This window comes from Merops nubicus, unplaced genomic scaffold (assembly GCF_000691845.1).
Source record: "Merops nubicus isolate BGI_N331 unplaced genomic scaffold, ASM69184v1 scaffold10816, whole genome shotgun sequence".
Lineage (NCBI taxonomy): Eukaryota > Metazoa > Chordata > Aves > Coraciiformes > Meropidae > Merops > Merops nubicus.
The window spans coordinates 34,896-49,566 of NW_008612964.1; the positions used below are offsets into that span (position 1 = coordinate 34,896).

The following is a 14,671-nucleotide window of genomic DNA, read 5'->3' on the forward strand; positions in this document are numbered from 1 at the left end:
TGATGTGGCACTCTCAGCACTGGCTTCCCTGCCTCTTTGCAGTGCCACCACACACTGCCAGGTGCCTTACCTGCCTCCGGGCCACAACGCACCCTGTTCTTCGTGGTGAAAAAGGGGATCCGCTTGGTTTTAAATCCCTCGTCGCTCCTGTGGGCCAAACAACAGGGTGACACGTGGAGAAAAGAGCCTGGACAGGCAGTTTGAGAAGTGTGCTGGAGTGGGGCAGTGTCCAGCCCCACTCAAGGCTGTGGGATTCACAGTGCAGCTCTTTCGGGTTCCTGCCTGCTTCTGGGAGATGGGATTGAAACCCGCGGTGCAGCCACGCAGCGAGGCTCCACCAACACTTTCCCAGGCCCAGTGGTTTTCTTCTGGTAAATTAACAGAGCTCTGTAAGGCAGCACTTTCAGCTCCCAGGGTGAGAGCACTTGACCCCCAGCTTTATGGGTGTCAAGGTTAAGTACACTGTCAAACAGCAAATTGAACAAGCTTCACGAGAAGCGCTGGAGAACCGACCTGCTGCCATTCCCAGCTCTCACCAGAGTCTCTGACGAGATGACCCAACAACATGGCTCTGGAAATGCACTGAGACATTCAAAAAACAGTAATTTGTCTTTTGCAACTGACATAGCAACTCAGGAGGACTCCAGGAGGTTTGCTGGACAGGCACCCAAACGAGAAGATGTGAGTATGACACAATTCAGTGCAGTTCTGGAGAAGACAAGGGACCTTTAACTCCCTCTGTTAAACACCCCTGTTGTAATTTCTAAATAGAACACCACCACTCTTTTACTGGATGACCTTATTAACGTCAGTCTTCTCTATGAACTTGCAGCTGGTTATGCTTCCATTTAAAAAACAAAGGTTTTTCATTTTTTCCAAAACAATACTCCCACACTAACTACAAACAGCAGCCCAGGCAGGCAGCTCACGGGGAAGATACACTCCCCACAAACCAGTGCTGGGAGTGAGGAACCACACACTGGGTTAAAGAAATTTCTACACGCTCTGAAATGAAACTGCCATTATCAGTAATCTATCCACTTAATAAATGATACAGTGCACTAAACTCCCAAGGAACTGGTAAGGGATAATTCATCACTGTCACAGACACACAATATACTTAGAGATGTGGTATGCGGGTATCAATGCCTTCTGTGCAGGTAATTAATTCACTCCTGACACCCTTTGTATTACACCAGGGATCAGGTTTGCTGTTATTTCTCCAGCTTTTGTTTTCTCAGGCAAAATCCGAACGAAACACTTACTTCCCAAGTTGGTTTTTTGAAAGATCCAGTGATTTAAGTTGTTTGCAATTCCACTTATCTTGTGAAGGCAACGTAACTAACTGATTTCCCAGCAGCTTCAGGGACACCAAAGCCTAGAAGAGGAATAGCCTGGAGTTAGAAAGCAGAGTCCATCAAGCACACAGAAAAAGGGTTTTTAGCATGGCTATTAAAAAACAGAACATGAAGAAAGTACATTTTATTCATTGGAACATCCTGTCCGTGCTGCCTAGCATGCAAACATTCCCTCCTTGTCTCCAGCAAGTATATTTTCTGCACGAAGCAACACCACTGTTAGTTCTGGGAGATTATTAGTCTATTTGCTGACAGATGCAATTGGAAATAACCCATATAAAAGGACATTTTGCTTTTGGTGAGGAAACCTTTCCAAATGGAAAAGAACAGTATGATTTACCTACACAGTATGCCACATATGAAGGAGAAGACTCAGATGTGTGTGAGAGCTCGTGTCACTGTGGGCTTACACCTGCTGAGGGTCTCTAAAATCTACATGATAAACAAACTATTTCACACAAGGAGAATTTTTAATTGCTTTGCTATTACATGTGTATTAAAATGGAAAGGATTTATATGAACATTCCAAAATTTATACAACTTACCTGCTTTTTCCTCATACCAGAGACAGACAATTTAAAAATATGTGAAGCTGATCAACACTATAGAGTTAACACCACACAGACAGGACTCAGCTGCAAATACCACAAGTAACTTTAGAGGAGAGCTTGTGTTTAATATAAAAAGAAAATGCAGTTCCCACTCAGATTTACTCTTCCATCTGCCCTGAAAAATAATGTCGAGGCTCAAACGAGCATTTTTAATTGGTTGAGAATCCATTTTGCCACTGAAAACCAGTCTATGTAGAGTTTCCAATCAGGTTTATTCTGCAAGTCCCCACCGTGGAAACTGAGATAAGCAGAATGTCAGCTGAATTATCTCGTGCCACGAGTACAGCAGTAGTAATGAGTGATATGCCATGGAAATCATGTTTTAGCAGCAGAGGCTTCAGCTTCAAATGTGTTAAATGTTTTATGTGCTGCAGATAATATAAAAGGTTTATGCCCCTTTTCATCAAGCAGGATTAACAATGTCTCAGGAAGCCAGTCTATTGGCCTCTCTCACCTTTACTCAGGCTGGAAAAATATGAGGTGTCCGTGTGCCATGAGTGATGGACATTTGCTGGAGCAGCAATGCCCGTGCAAAACGCTCCCTCTAGTGATAAGAGAGGGGTGGCACCGGGCCCTGCTGGGACCTGGGGAAGGTAAAGCAACATAGAAAACCAGAGATATGCAGCCAACCACCAGAGGAAAGGGCTGGAAAACCGTGCAGGCTGTAAAACCCTCCCTGCCGCTCCAGTCTTGACAGCCAAGGCTTTTGTCATCATTAGTCTTCCACTGGCTGGAGGCTCCCGTTGGAAGGAAGAGCCAGTCCTCCAGTCCTGCCCTGGCACAGGGTGCTGAGCTCTCTCCAACTGTCAGCATGGGGCTGCTGAATGACAATGCTTCAAACTTCTCCCCCCACACATCCCCGAGGAGGAAAGGGAGGCTACACGTTCCAGAATTAGCACTGACTCTGTTCTGTGTGGTCTAGCTGGGGTGCTTCATCTCCAGTCAACTGTGTCCATGTTACACCTCCCCCACAAAGGCTGACAAAGGCCACTCGCCAGGAGACCCAGAGCCTGGGGAGATTATCTCCAAAGCTTATGGGCCTGCTCCACAGGGGGAAAATTAGTGACTTTCAACTGGCTGTGGCTCTTCATGGCTGTAATTCTGGAGATCACTAGTCCTTGTTTTGCAATTGCCTCTTCTCTCTCCTCTCTAACTTCTCCATTTTTGCTGCCTTTGAGGAAGAGAATGGGTGCCTCCAGAAGTGAGACAATGGCAGCAGCAGACAACTTCCTTCAGAGCTACTGCCACAGCAGGCAAAAAGGGTTCTGTTGTGTCAGATTATACCAGAGGGAAGGACCTGCTGCATCCAGATTAGGCTGCCTCAGTCAGCTTGTGATGGGAAAAAGCTGGCCAGAGTCCTACCTGAATGCTTCCACCCAGAGAAGGTCAGCTCTCCTCAAGAGAGGCAAACTAGTCTAGAGAACTAAGACATGCAGTATGTTGGTTCCTTTAGAAGGCAACAGAAAGGAAAGTTGACAAGGCCTCTGCTTCTCCTAACACCACATTTCTTGTACATACCTCCTATTAGCAACTGAGAGCTGGGCCTAATCTTTAGACCCCTCCACAAACCAAAGGCCAGTGATGAACTACATGTCCCATCAGCCTAGGTCAGAGACATCCTTTGAAGTCCCAGACCTCTTCTGCTTTCTGCTTGTCCCAGGGAGAAGATAGTTCACTGCTGATCCCACATAAAAATATAAGAACATATCAATGTTTCCTACGTTATATGTAGGAACTATCACTGCCCATTTCTCCCCCTTCTACATCTACTTTTGGAGAGGCCTGGATCATGAGTGCAGCCCTATTCACCAACACAAACTCTAAGTCAAGGAGTAGCTCAAACCAGGGCTAATCTAGGCATGGGCTTTCACCTTCTATTTGCTCACCACAGCACTTGGGAGCATGAAAATAACAGCTCTGTATCTCTTTTATGAAGGTAAGGCTGAAGAGCTATGGCTAAGAACTGGCCCTGTTTAAGGCACCCAAAACTTGCTAACTTTGAAGACAGACCATCAGCAGAGACTGCAGTGAGACCTTGACCTCTGATGCCCTGCACGGGTGCTTTCACATCCTTTTGCAGCCTCTGAGCAGCAGCACCCAGAGAAATGTGCCCTTGAAGCACCATCTAGTGTTTAATATCTGTCATGGTAGCTCCCACCCACTGGGCTCATTTTTAATGCATTCAGAAAAAAAGGAGTTTTGGAGACAATAGTCCATAGGATTCATTCTGTTTCAGGAGAAATGCCAATTGAAAACAAATGGTTACCAGAAAGCAAAGCCAAATCTGCAGAGGCCAGCAGTGAAAATAATGAAACTTCTGCACAAAGACTTACCTCTGTTTCTACCTCCAGGAGCCTGAGTTTCACAATCTGGAAGAGAAGCTTGGAGGAAACCCCCAAGTTCTGCTTGGTTTCATGTTGAAACCACATGAAGCCACAAGTTCTGAAGAATTCTGAAGTAAAACTATGGATCTCTAATGCCCATGGGCAAGAATTATTTAATCTACAAGCTCGAAGATAAGAGAGATGCCAACTAGGATGGTTTTTAGCACCTTAAAACATGCTATTTTCAGCACAAAAAGACTAATCCTTAATTACACATCCCTGGTGTGCCAGATTAAGAAAAACACAACTATTTGTGAGCACACTTTACTACATCTGTATTTAAATGATTAGAGCTTGCAGCTACAATGAAGTGGTTGTCTTCCAAATTCTGAAAACCACAGACATCCAAGGAGTTCTCAGAAGACCACTGTCAAAAGCTAGACACCATATCACACTGGATGAGGGACTGAATGTGGTAATTTGGTGGGTTACAAGCTGCTCAGAGGCTCTGTGCAATTGCTGTGTTCATCAGCTCAAAACAGCAGGTAGTATTCTCTCTTAACCAGGCAGTCACTGCTATGACTTCAGGGTCTGAGTAGGTATTAAGAGAAGTACCATGAAGTAGGAAGAAATTACACTCACTTCAAGCTGGAAGAGCCCCGGTGGAACTTCTTTTAGTGAGTTCTCAGAAAAATCCACTTCTCTGAGATGATTTTTCCAGAAAATAGTCAATGCATCAGGGAGGAATTCCAGTGAGTTTCTAGATGCTTTACAACATTTCTGGAAAACACAGAAGAATAAACACACACAGAGTAGTAATCATGTCTTCAAATAATGAGGTGTCACATGCTTAAGGCATTAATAAATTAATTCTAGGAGATCCCTTTAGATATTTTGATCTAGATAAATTACTGCACACACAGGCACACAGGATTTGCTGAGGAGACGCCTTCACTTAATGGATGGGTCAATTCTTTGGTGGGCTAAAAGTATTCCAGAGGTTATTTTGAAAATTATCCCCATTTGCTTTTGAATCTAACAATTCACCAAAGTACACCCTGATCTAGTTGGGGATGTCCCTGCTTACTGCAGGGAGGTTGGACTAGATGACCTTTTGAGGTCACTTACAACTCCAAGCATTCTATGATTCTACTCTGTTCTCCTACTATCTCTGTAACAATGAGGAATAAAGTTTGAGCAAAGTTAATTCTGAATGAAGACTTGAGTGTTCTGTGAAATGATCCTAACAATACTTCCACCCACATGGACTACAGAGAAAACTGATACATCCATATAAGACTTGTTCTAGAAGTTTCTCCAAGCATTCTATGATTCTACTCTGTTCTCCTACTATCCCTGGAACAATGAGGAATAAAGTCACAGGGATGGGTGGATGCCCTAGTTAGCCAGGGGTTTGAGCAAAGTCAACTCTGAATGAAGACTTGAGTGTTCTGTGAAATGATCCTAACAATACTTCCACTCACATGGACTACAGAGAAAACTGATACATCCATATAAGACTTGTTCTAGAAGTTTTCTAGCAATGCCATCAGTGTGGTGAGAACATGGTAGAACCTCAGAAAGATTTGATCGACACCCATAACCCAAATCAGGCAGGGACACTCCCACAGAAACAGAAAAGCTTCTTAGCCTAAGACATCTGACAGCTTTAAGTATCACAGTATATTTTTCACATTGTTTCAACAGCTTTTTCAGCCTCTGACTCTGTCAGAGCAGTCTGACTTACCAAGGGGCAGGCCCAGGGATCTGGAAACACTTTCAGCTGATTTCTGGAAACATTCAGTATGTTTAGGGACTTGAAGCAGTACAGAAAAACCGTTGGAAGTTCCACCAACCTGTTGTCAGAGACATCAAACTCCTGCAGCTTCCTTAAACCAATCCAATTAGTTGCTAGAAAACATGGAACATTGCAGACTTGATGTAAGCATGACAGCAGCCTGATCCAGCAAGATGCTGCATACTTGCTAGGTAAGAGTCAAAGGATTTAATGAGTACTAAAAAACAACCAGGCCAAGTACTTTGGGCAAAGGATTGAGAGATGCTGAGCATCTCTAGCTAAGACCATCTTTAAATCATTATAATAAAAGTTTGGGGTTTTCCTTTACAAATCAGGCCTGGAAATTAAGTGTGACAGGGGACTGTACGTACTGCTTTCCTCGTCAAATAACTTCTCCATGTAGTTTTTGGAAGCAATGAGTTTTTTAAGGTTTTTAAGATGTAGGAATCCAGAGGGGAGAGTAGAGAGCCTGTTGCTGGATACGTCGACCTCAAGTAATCTGTGAGTACAGAAGATACTCAGTCAGGCATCAATAGATTCCTGTTGCCATAGACATCTGTTTTACCAGGACACCTTTAGATCTGAATGAGAGCAGCTGAAATGTGCTCTCACAAGGCAAAGCAAAAACTTTAATTAGAAAATTGACCCTTCCAGGGAGCAGCCAGAAGTGGTGGGGGACAGACAGCAGATCAGATAACTGACACCAGTCAGCAAATGTCAATCTGAGTCAGCTCAGGGCTTAGACTGAGAGGAGGAGCAGGGCTCACCACAACCAAACAAAAGCAGAAGCAACAAGAGACAGCACAGGAATAAAAGCCCCTCCAACTAACTTGGAAACACTGGGGATGCAAAAAGGCAAATTGGAGATTAAACTTTGCAGCAGACAGAAACCAAACCAAGAAGCTCCTGCTTCTGCTCTTCAGCTGCCCAGCTTCACAGCAACACAAGTGACCCGTGCACCTGCTCCCCACAGAGGCTGTTTGCCACAGGCCCCCAGCACACACACCTTGTACAGATAATTTCATCCGAGCACTGCACGCTGGGCAGGTCTGCCAGCTGGTTGTCAGCCAGGCTGAGCTTCCTGAGGTTGATCAGCCCCCATGGGATCACGGATGGAAGGGAGACCAGGCAGTTGGCAGAGAGGTCGAGCTCAGTTATCTGACAGGAGATATCGATCAGCCAGTCCAGATCCACCCAGGGCAGTTTGAGGTTGGACCAGTTCACACACAAAGCCTGCGCATGGCAAAGGGAGAAGAGAAAACCACGTGAGTAAAACCCTGGTTGGTCTCTGTTACTCCACTGGGAATCTGGCAGATTGGAGCACAGACCATAAACATTTTGCTCACTTTCCAATCTGCTTCTAGGAATTAAACTGACTCAGAGATGAAATCATGCCTGGATATCAGCAGCCCCCATCATGGCGCTGCTCCATGATCTCACTCTAAAGACCATAAGCAAGCTCAAGCAGGGGACTTGGACTTCTCTACCAGTCCATACACCAGCTCCAGTGTGCCCCACAAAGGGTGAGCTGCCTTTGCCTGAAACCAGCACTCTCCCCCAGAGCTGGACAGACTCTCATGGTTTGTTCACCCACCAACATGCAGCTGGGGCTGGAATCCCTGCCCCGCACGGCGCATCCGCACCCTGCACCACCAGCGTGATAGGGACAGCTCATGGAAGCCATCTGAAACCCAGACTCTGCAGCCCAAACCTCACTCTGTCTCCTGGACATGGTCTGCACAGCTGCTCAGATCTCCAGAGGACTCCAAACACCACCAGAGGCCAGGCAGGCCAGAGGAAGCCCTGTGGAGCAGCCAGCCTCTGAAACGCTTACAAGTCATGGCTCGTGCATCTGCAGGGAGAAGAGGGCCAGGCCTGCTGAGTGTGGCAACGACTTCTCAGGAGGAGGCCTGTGGCTGGAATAATTATTATATGCCCAGGCACTGCTCTTCCACCTTAAGCCTTTCAACAACATGCAGCCAAACTGTCCTGGGGAAGGTTTAGCTCTTGTGAAGAAACATCTGGGAAAGGCAAGGAAAGGCAAACACCCTCTTGTAAAGCATTCCTAAACACCAGGAATTTGCTCAGTATCACTGAAGAAGATATTTTTGTTTCTGAGAGACATGATTTTGGCAGCTGCCTCCTTTCTAGACAACGTTCTGCTGCTTTTGACAGTAAGACAAGGAATTTGGTTTAAAGTCTTTTGGAAAAAAAAAACCCAGAAGCTGTTGTGAAAGTCATTTTCAGGCTTCAGCCTGGACAGAAGAAAACAAGAACACACAAAGATCATCAATTTAAGTAAAACACCTAAGTTTTTAAGTAAATCACCTAAGGTGATCTTCATTTTCAAGATCACCTCACTGTGTTCCAATGAGATCTATATTCATAAGTACTCATTTTTAAAATGTTAGTCCCTAAACATCTTCATAAGCTCAGTGTTTTTGACATACCTCATCCCAGACAGCCTCAAGGACGTGCTCTTTAATTCTCCACCAGGAGGCAGCAAGGACCCAACAGCAAATTCCCAGCACTTAGCACTTGAGATTTTTAACCCCCAAATTAAAATTAGTATCTTTTGGAAGTGAGAGAAAGAAAAGGGAAACACAGATCTATCTCATATGTATATTTGAGACTCAGAAGTCTAAGTAACAAAGATCACACAGTTCAAATGTCCAGGAGAATGGAATAATGGACAAGCACAAACAGTTGCTTTCTTTAAGAAACTGAAGTTAGAAGTTCTTAGGAGTAGACATGGTGCTTTTGTGCTTTTCAAATATTCACCAGTGAAGTGTCAGGACTGGAAATACAAACGTAAATCTGTGCATTGTATCACTAAGGAAACCAAGGCAGAAAGCACAAGCTGTTTGTCTAAAGCTACATTCACACAGCATCCATACAAATCACAGCAAAGCAGCAGCCACGAGAAATCAGATTGAGCCAAGTGTCCACTGCTACTGCAAAACACACAGCACCTCATGGGAGTGTCACTGCAAAGCTCTCACACTGGCACTAAACCCTTTCTGCTTTACTGCTAGATTGGCCAAGTCTGTATATTTAACAGCTTCCTGCTCACGAACTCTGCTTTAAATTCTGTTTATAGTTCTCTGTTTCTTCACCTGTAACAGACCCAGACTGAGGTTGTTGACATCACTGGACAGCATTCAGTTGTGATTTATGGTAACAGAGTATAAACACACAGGTCAGGTTCCCTTTTCCATCCATAGCCACCCCACACTTCAGGAGAGATGTAGGGGGTGTGCTACTAAGGGACTGGAAGCTCTTCCCAGCATGAGGAAACCTTACTGCAGAAGAGGTGAGACATTTGTGCTGAGACACTTAAAAGCAGCCAGATCCCTAAATCCAGGTAATGCAGGAAACCACCTCTGCACTACAAACAAAATCCTCCCAGGTAATGCATGAAACCAGCTTTACACTACAAACAAAACCCTCAAGTACTATTGATATCTGTCTGCTTTTTAAAAAACTTATTTTAGCATTTGATCTAAAGTGGAATGCTCTGTGGCACCTTTCCTAAGATAAGCATCCAGGACCAGAATATCCAACTGCTTCAACTATTCACAGATTTCATCTAAACAAACTGAAGCAAGAAAAATTGAGGCTTACAGCCAAATCCATGGGCAAATACTTCATGCAAAAGGCTTTTGACAGGTCCTTCAGTCACACTGAGGATGCATGAACCATGCAGGGCTTTGAAATCCTGGTGGAGATGGGAATGAAGGCTGCATAGCTGGCTTGCTCATTTGGTCTTTGCCTCACAGGAGAAAGCAGGTTCTTGTGGTTGAGATCCTGAATTCAGAGCCCAGAGCCCCAGATTTCCTGTGCTACACCAGTCACTGTCCCAGGCTACCCAGACTCTGTTTGCCAGACCAAATAAAATGGGACAGTAACATGGCCCCTTCTCTTAGGGGAGCCTGCTTAAACTGCTCCCAACAAAGCTGCAATAAAAAAGCAATCAGAAAAAAAGAACTGATGGTGCTTATCCCCTGCTTCAGTTCCTGCCCTGTTTCAGGATGGTCTTTACAGTGGCCCCAGGCTTTTATTCCAGTAGAAACAAGTCCTTGTCCTTGAGTACACCAAACAATGCAGAAATAATAAGATCTATAGCCTGTTTTAGCAGGTGCAAGCAAGACCATGTGTCTCTGCTGCTTCTCATTTCAGGCTGATACTCATCTCTATTTTCCATTTAGATTGCTGTGTATCATTTACCTCAAAAATGCAGAGCCATGGCCTCAGGGCGTTTAACCTGATAGAAAAAATACCTGCAGAATTCAGATAGTGACTTCAAAAACCACAGACCAGGTTGTGAAATCCAAAACCTGCTACGAATGCTGCAAGGTAGGTGTCCCCACCTGCCAGGCAGCTTTCTGAATGTCCCTGCACTCAGTCCTCCTCCTCATCCAGAGCCCAGGACTGGCAGTGTCTCTTCCACCAGAGTGCTGCAAACTGGAGCATCAGCCAAGCCCCTTCACCTGACTTAGGGACAGTGGACCAAATTCACTCTAGTGCTCATAACCTGATGGCAGAGGAGTTACCTTAGGGATTTACTTGGCTCAGCATTCTGCAGTGAAAGCATCATTAAGTGAGAGCAAGCCTGAGAGCAATGCCACAAAGAGAGGGGATTTCCTCCCCAACTCACACTTAATCATCTCCACTATCTGCCCAGAAAAGCCCTTTCCTTTGATGCTAAAGGTCTAGGATGCTGAACTTGCAGAGTCAGCAATCAGTTCAGCCTTTCTCCTCTTGGCACTGGCTCATGAGTTCTGTGCTCCAGCAAGAGAGCTGGTGTTGAGGGGCTGCTAGCTCCTGGGCACAGCCTGACTCTGGGTGGCTTACTGCTCTTCAGAAGGGCAAGGAAAGCCTCTGTAGATTCTCCTCTCCTGCCAAAGAAAGAGTTTCTCAATATGAGTCCTGAACACTAAGCAGAAATCATCTCCTGCAGTGATGTCAGGGGATGGCAGGGCACTGGAAACTGTGCAGAAGCAAGAAACCCTGCTGCTCTTGGGCAAACCATGAACTATAAATACAGAAAATATTTACATAGTTTTGAGGCTGTTTGATAAAGTGATTTAAAAAGGCTGTTGTTCAGTTCTACTAAATGATGTGACATGCCCCAACAGAACTTCACCCTTGCCATAGACAGGATATTCTGAGGACAGTGACCCAATTCCTCTATCAATAACACTGCTGTGAATCTTGAGTGGAGCTGCTGTTCCTTTCTTTACAGATGGTGATGTAACTGAGATTAGCCTGTGGATAAAGAAATCTGAGCAGGATCATACACACACCTTTCTATACTTGAGTATAAAATTCTTTGTGAAATATTTCCTAGGGAAAATGTAGCAGTTTAAGCTCTTTCCTAGTCTGTAATGGGAAAAATAAATATATATCTCACACCACACACACTGGAAAGTTAATGTATCTCCATGCTGACTACACCTATGGAAGCCTGGAAATTGTGCCCAGCCACTTCACTGCAGAAGCTCTTTTTGGCATTAGTTACCTGTTCCTGTAAAAATGGAGCACTTCCTCTCTCTATTAAGACAGTGGTTTGCTGTGGGGATAAATTTATGCCAGAAAAAGAAGTAAAAAAGAAACAGATATGAGAAAAACAAGGTGTAACTCCTCTTGTCTCAGAAGAGGCAGCAGAGCAGAGCAGGACGGCTGCCTGGAAGGTGTGGCAGCTCAGCTGAGCTCTCCAACCACATTTTACACATAGCTGGTAGCATTCACTACTGTGAAATCAACTGGAGGTCAACTGTGCAGTGTTTTCACTTAAAGAGAGCACAAATGGGACAAACTCTCTGGAAGTTCTGGGCTCATTCTGAAATGATCAGTGTTCAGTCTGCCCTGTCCAAGTGGAGAGGCTTTTTGACATCCAGCTGGCTGCCTGCACACCACAGTCTCCACACAATCCTTTTTGCTTCCTCCCAGTGCAAAATCCACCATAGCACTTACACAAGAAGGCTTAAGCTGTGAACCTTAAGAGGTATGAAGAAAGCACTGAGGCAGTTTGTTTGAAGCTGCCATGAAGCTGTGTTTTAAAAAAAATCCTCAGAGTGTGTGAGTGTCACGTCCCAAAAACCTGAGCTCTGCAGACAAACTAGGACAAAACTTCCTGAATTTGGCCCAGTCTGTCAAAATGAATTCAAAGAGAAAGTATTAAATAAGCAAACATATTAAAAATAAACAGCTACTAGAAAAATCAAGGTCAAGTTTCTGGGTCTGTTTTTTTTTAATTTTTATTTTTCTGTTTTCTTTTTTTTTTTTTTTTAAATCAGGCCCTTCTGGCAATTAGCTGACATTTTAGGACTGCTCTCTTCTTCACTCAGGGTGTGACAACAGCAAAGCTGAGTCATTTTTACAGCAGCTAAGTTAAATATTGCCAAGAAGTTCACATGGAAAACAGACCTCTTCCCTGTGATTCAAATGTATATTCCAAGTTTATTCAAGCTGAATTATCCAGTTAGTGGGATATTTTTCCTTCTAAAAGGCATGCAGTTTTATCAACTCTTATCCAGAAATACCCAGGATTTAGCTTCCTTTTATTTACCTGTCAATGAAATTGAGAATCCCACAGGGAGGGCTCTAAATCTGCTGGTTGAACCTAATGAAGCCAAGCTCACAGAAGTGAACTGCAGCCCCCAACGTTCACAGTCTCATCAGGAATCCAGCGAGACAACGTTTTGGCAGGAAAACAGAGCATGGAGAAGTCTGTAAAACCATGAAAACCTCTCTGCTTATTTTTATGTACCACCAAAGCAGAATCAACACCCCACAACGTTACGAGCTGAGCAAACAGACACTCCTCTGGCCAAGGGATTCCTGCAGACAGAGCCTCGACCAAAAAATTCCCCTCGCCATTTTTCACTGCAAAATTTTTATGACCTGATGAAAACTGTAACTATTGCAAGCTCAGGACTCTGATGCTGCTATTCAGTGTTGGTTAATCTATATACTGAGGAGAAAAACTGCAAACATCTGATCACTAAATTGCTGGGTAACAGTAGAAATACTATGAAACACAATGTGCTGCCCTATAAAGCACTAACAGTGTGTGCCATGAGACATTTTTCAATTCTGAAGAAAGGGGACTTGGATGATAGAGATTAAGAGCATGAAGAATATAGCCTGGTTATACAAGATATATCATAATCATGAGATGTAATAATGCCCTGCACAAAAACACCACCACTCATTTGCAGATCTCAGTATCACCATCCTGTATTAAGCCTTCCAACAGTGGTGAGATGTGAGGAGTTCAAATCCCACCCTTTTTGCAGTGGAAGAAATAGAGATGTAAATGAAGTACTAAAATTGTCAAAAGGCTGAAAGTGCCCAAGTAGTGAACAGAGGTCTTGCCAACTAAAAAGTCTTCAATTGCTGTTTCTTGGCCCCTGTATCCCATCAAAAAGCATTTCTGTGGGACAAGCACAGCTCAGCTAATATGATCTGATCACACAGGACACTCTCCATGCTGCTCCAGAAAGACAGAAATGTCCTGAGAAGTGACAGTGAAGGCTACTATCCAACTTTTACAAAAGAGGATCTGAAGTAGGGGAGACAGTTTGAGTAGATGGGAGCTTGCTCTACTTATGCTCCATGTTAAGGAAAAGCCACATGAGCCAATTTGTACATGCTGTATCTGTGCTGTCAGATGCAGGGGAAGAGAAGGGTTGACCCTGGGACAGCACAGAGCTTGTGCCATTACCTTACAACCAGAACACACAATAGAAAGCTAAACCAAGAGATTATCCTGAGGTCATAAAGGCAGCCTGTGGTAAAGCTTATTTTTCTGGAAGACTATGAGCACAAAGTCAATGTTTCTGCTCCACAGCACAGGCCTGGCTCACATGCTGATGTTAAAATCCCTGAGCAGAAGCTGCTGCTCACAGTGTCTGGCAAAATGATGCTGTTTAAAGGCCTAAGGTTTTACACCTTCCAAATCAGCACTGGCACAAAAGCTGCTTTCACAGCTGGTTCTCCAAACGGGTAGCAAACCACACAGCTCTTAGTTGAGAAGAAGAATCACCAGCCACATGACAGGCAAAGACAAATATCAATTATTAATGTGATGCTTCTTTCAAAGGAAGTCTCTCCAGACAGATAAATGGCTACTTACTGTTTTGGCTGGAGCACTACCTGGCAGTGGGCTCGTCTCGATGAAATACTTCCTCAGAAGGTGTTTGCTGGATTCAGGACTGTCCATCAGGATGTAGGAACAAAAGAAAGCTCCATTCCGTAACAAAAACACGGCCACGTCTTCATTCCCTTTAGAGAAAAGCAGATTGTCTGTTCTCTTCTTCTCATGTACACCAACCAACAAGGAGCTGAACAGAAATCCTGAGAAATAACCACTTCTGAAAAATACCTTGGGGGTGTGCAAAAAGGAAACTGAACTGTGTAAAGACTGTTTCCTCCAGTGACAGGACCTAGCTTGGTCAAACTGAGAGAGCAAAGACACTATGGAGAAGCACTGGCCCAGGCTCTTTCTTTTTTCTCTGTCTTATTAAACAAAACACACATCTGTGCTTTGAAGTGTAAATTATTCAGCCTACACCA

At 44.3% G+C, this 14,671-nt stretch overlaps 1 protein-coding gene across 1 annotated transcript in view; it reads right to left on the reverse strand.

Annotated features, from left to right (window-relative positions):
• Window positions 1-14,671, reverse strand: part of LRRK1 (leucine-rich repeat kinase 1) — a gene marked incomplete at its 3' end in the record, with an annotated part of 65,098 nt that overhangs the window by 30,249 nt on the left and 20,178 nt on the right. The window contains exons 5-11 of the mRNA XM_008941724.1: window positions 14,232-14,380; window positions 7,098-7,324; window positions 6,463-6,590; window positions 6,041-6,204; window positions 4,936-5,073; window positions 1,266-1,378; window positions 71-147 (exon numbers count right to left, since the gene is read on the reverse strand). Coding sequence (XP_008939972.1) covers window positions 71-147; window positions 1,266-1,378; window positions 4,936-5,073; window positions 6,041-6,204; window positions 6,463-6,590; window positions 7,098-7,324; window positions 14,232-14,380 — 996 coding nt within the window. The remainder of the gene's footprint in view (window positions 1-70; window positions 148-1,265; window positions 1,379-4,935; window positions 5,074-6,040; window positions 6,205-6,462; window positions 6,591-7,097; window positions 7,325-14,231; window positions 14,381-14,671) is intronic.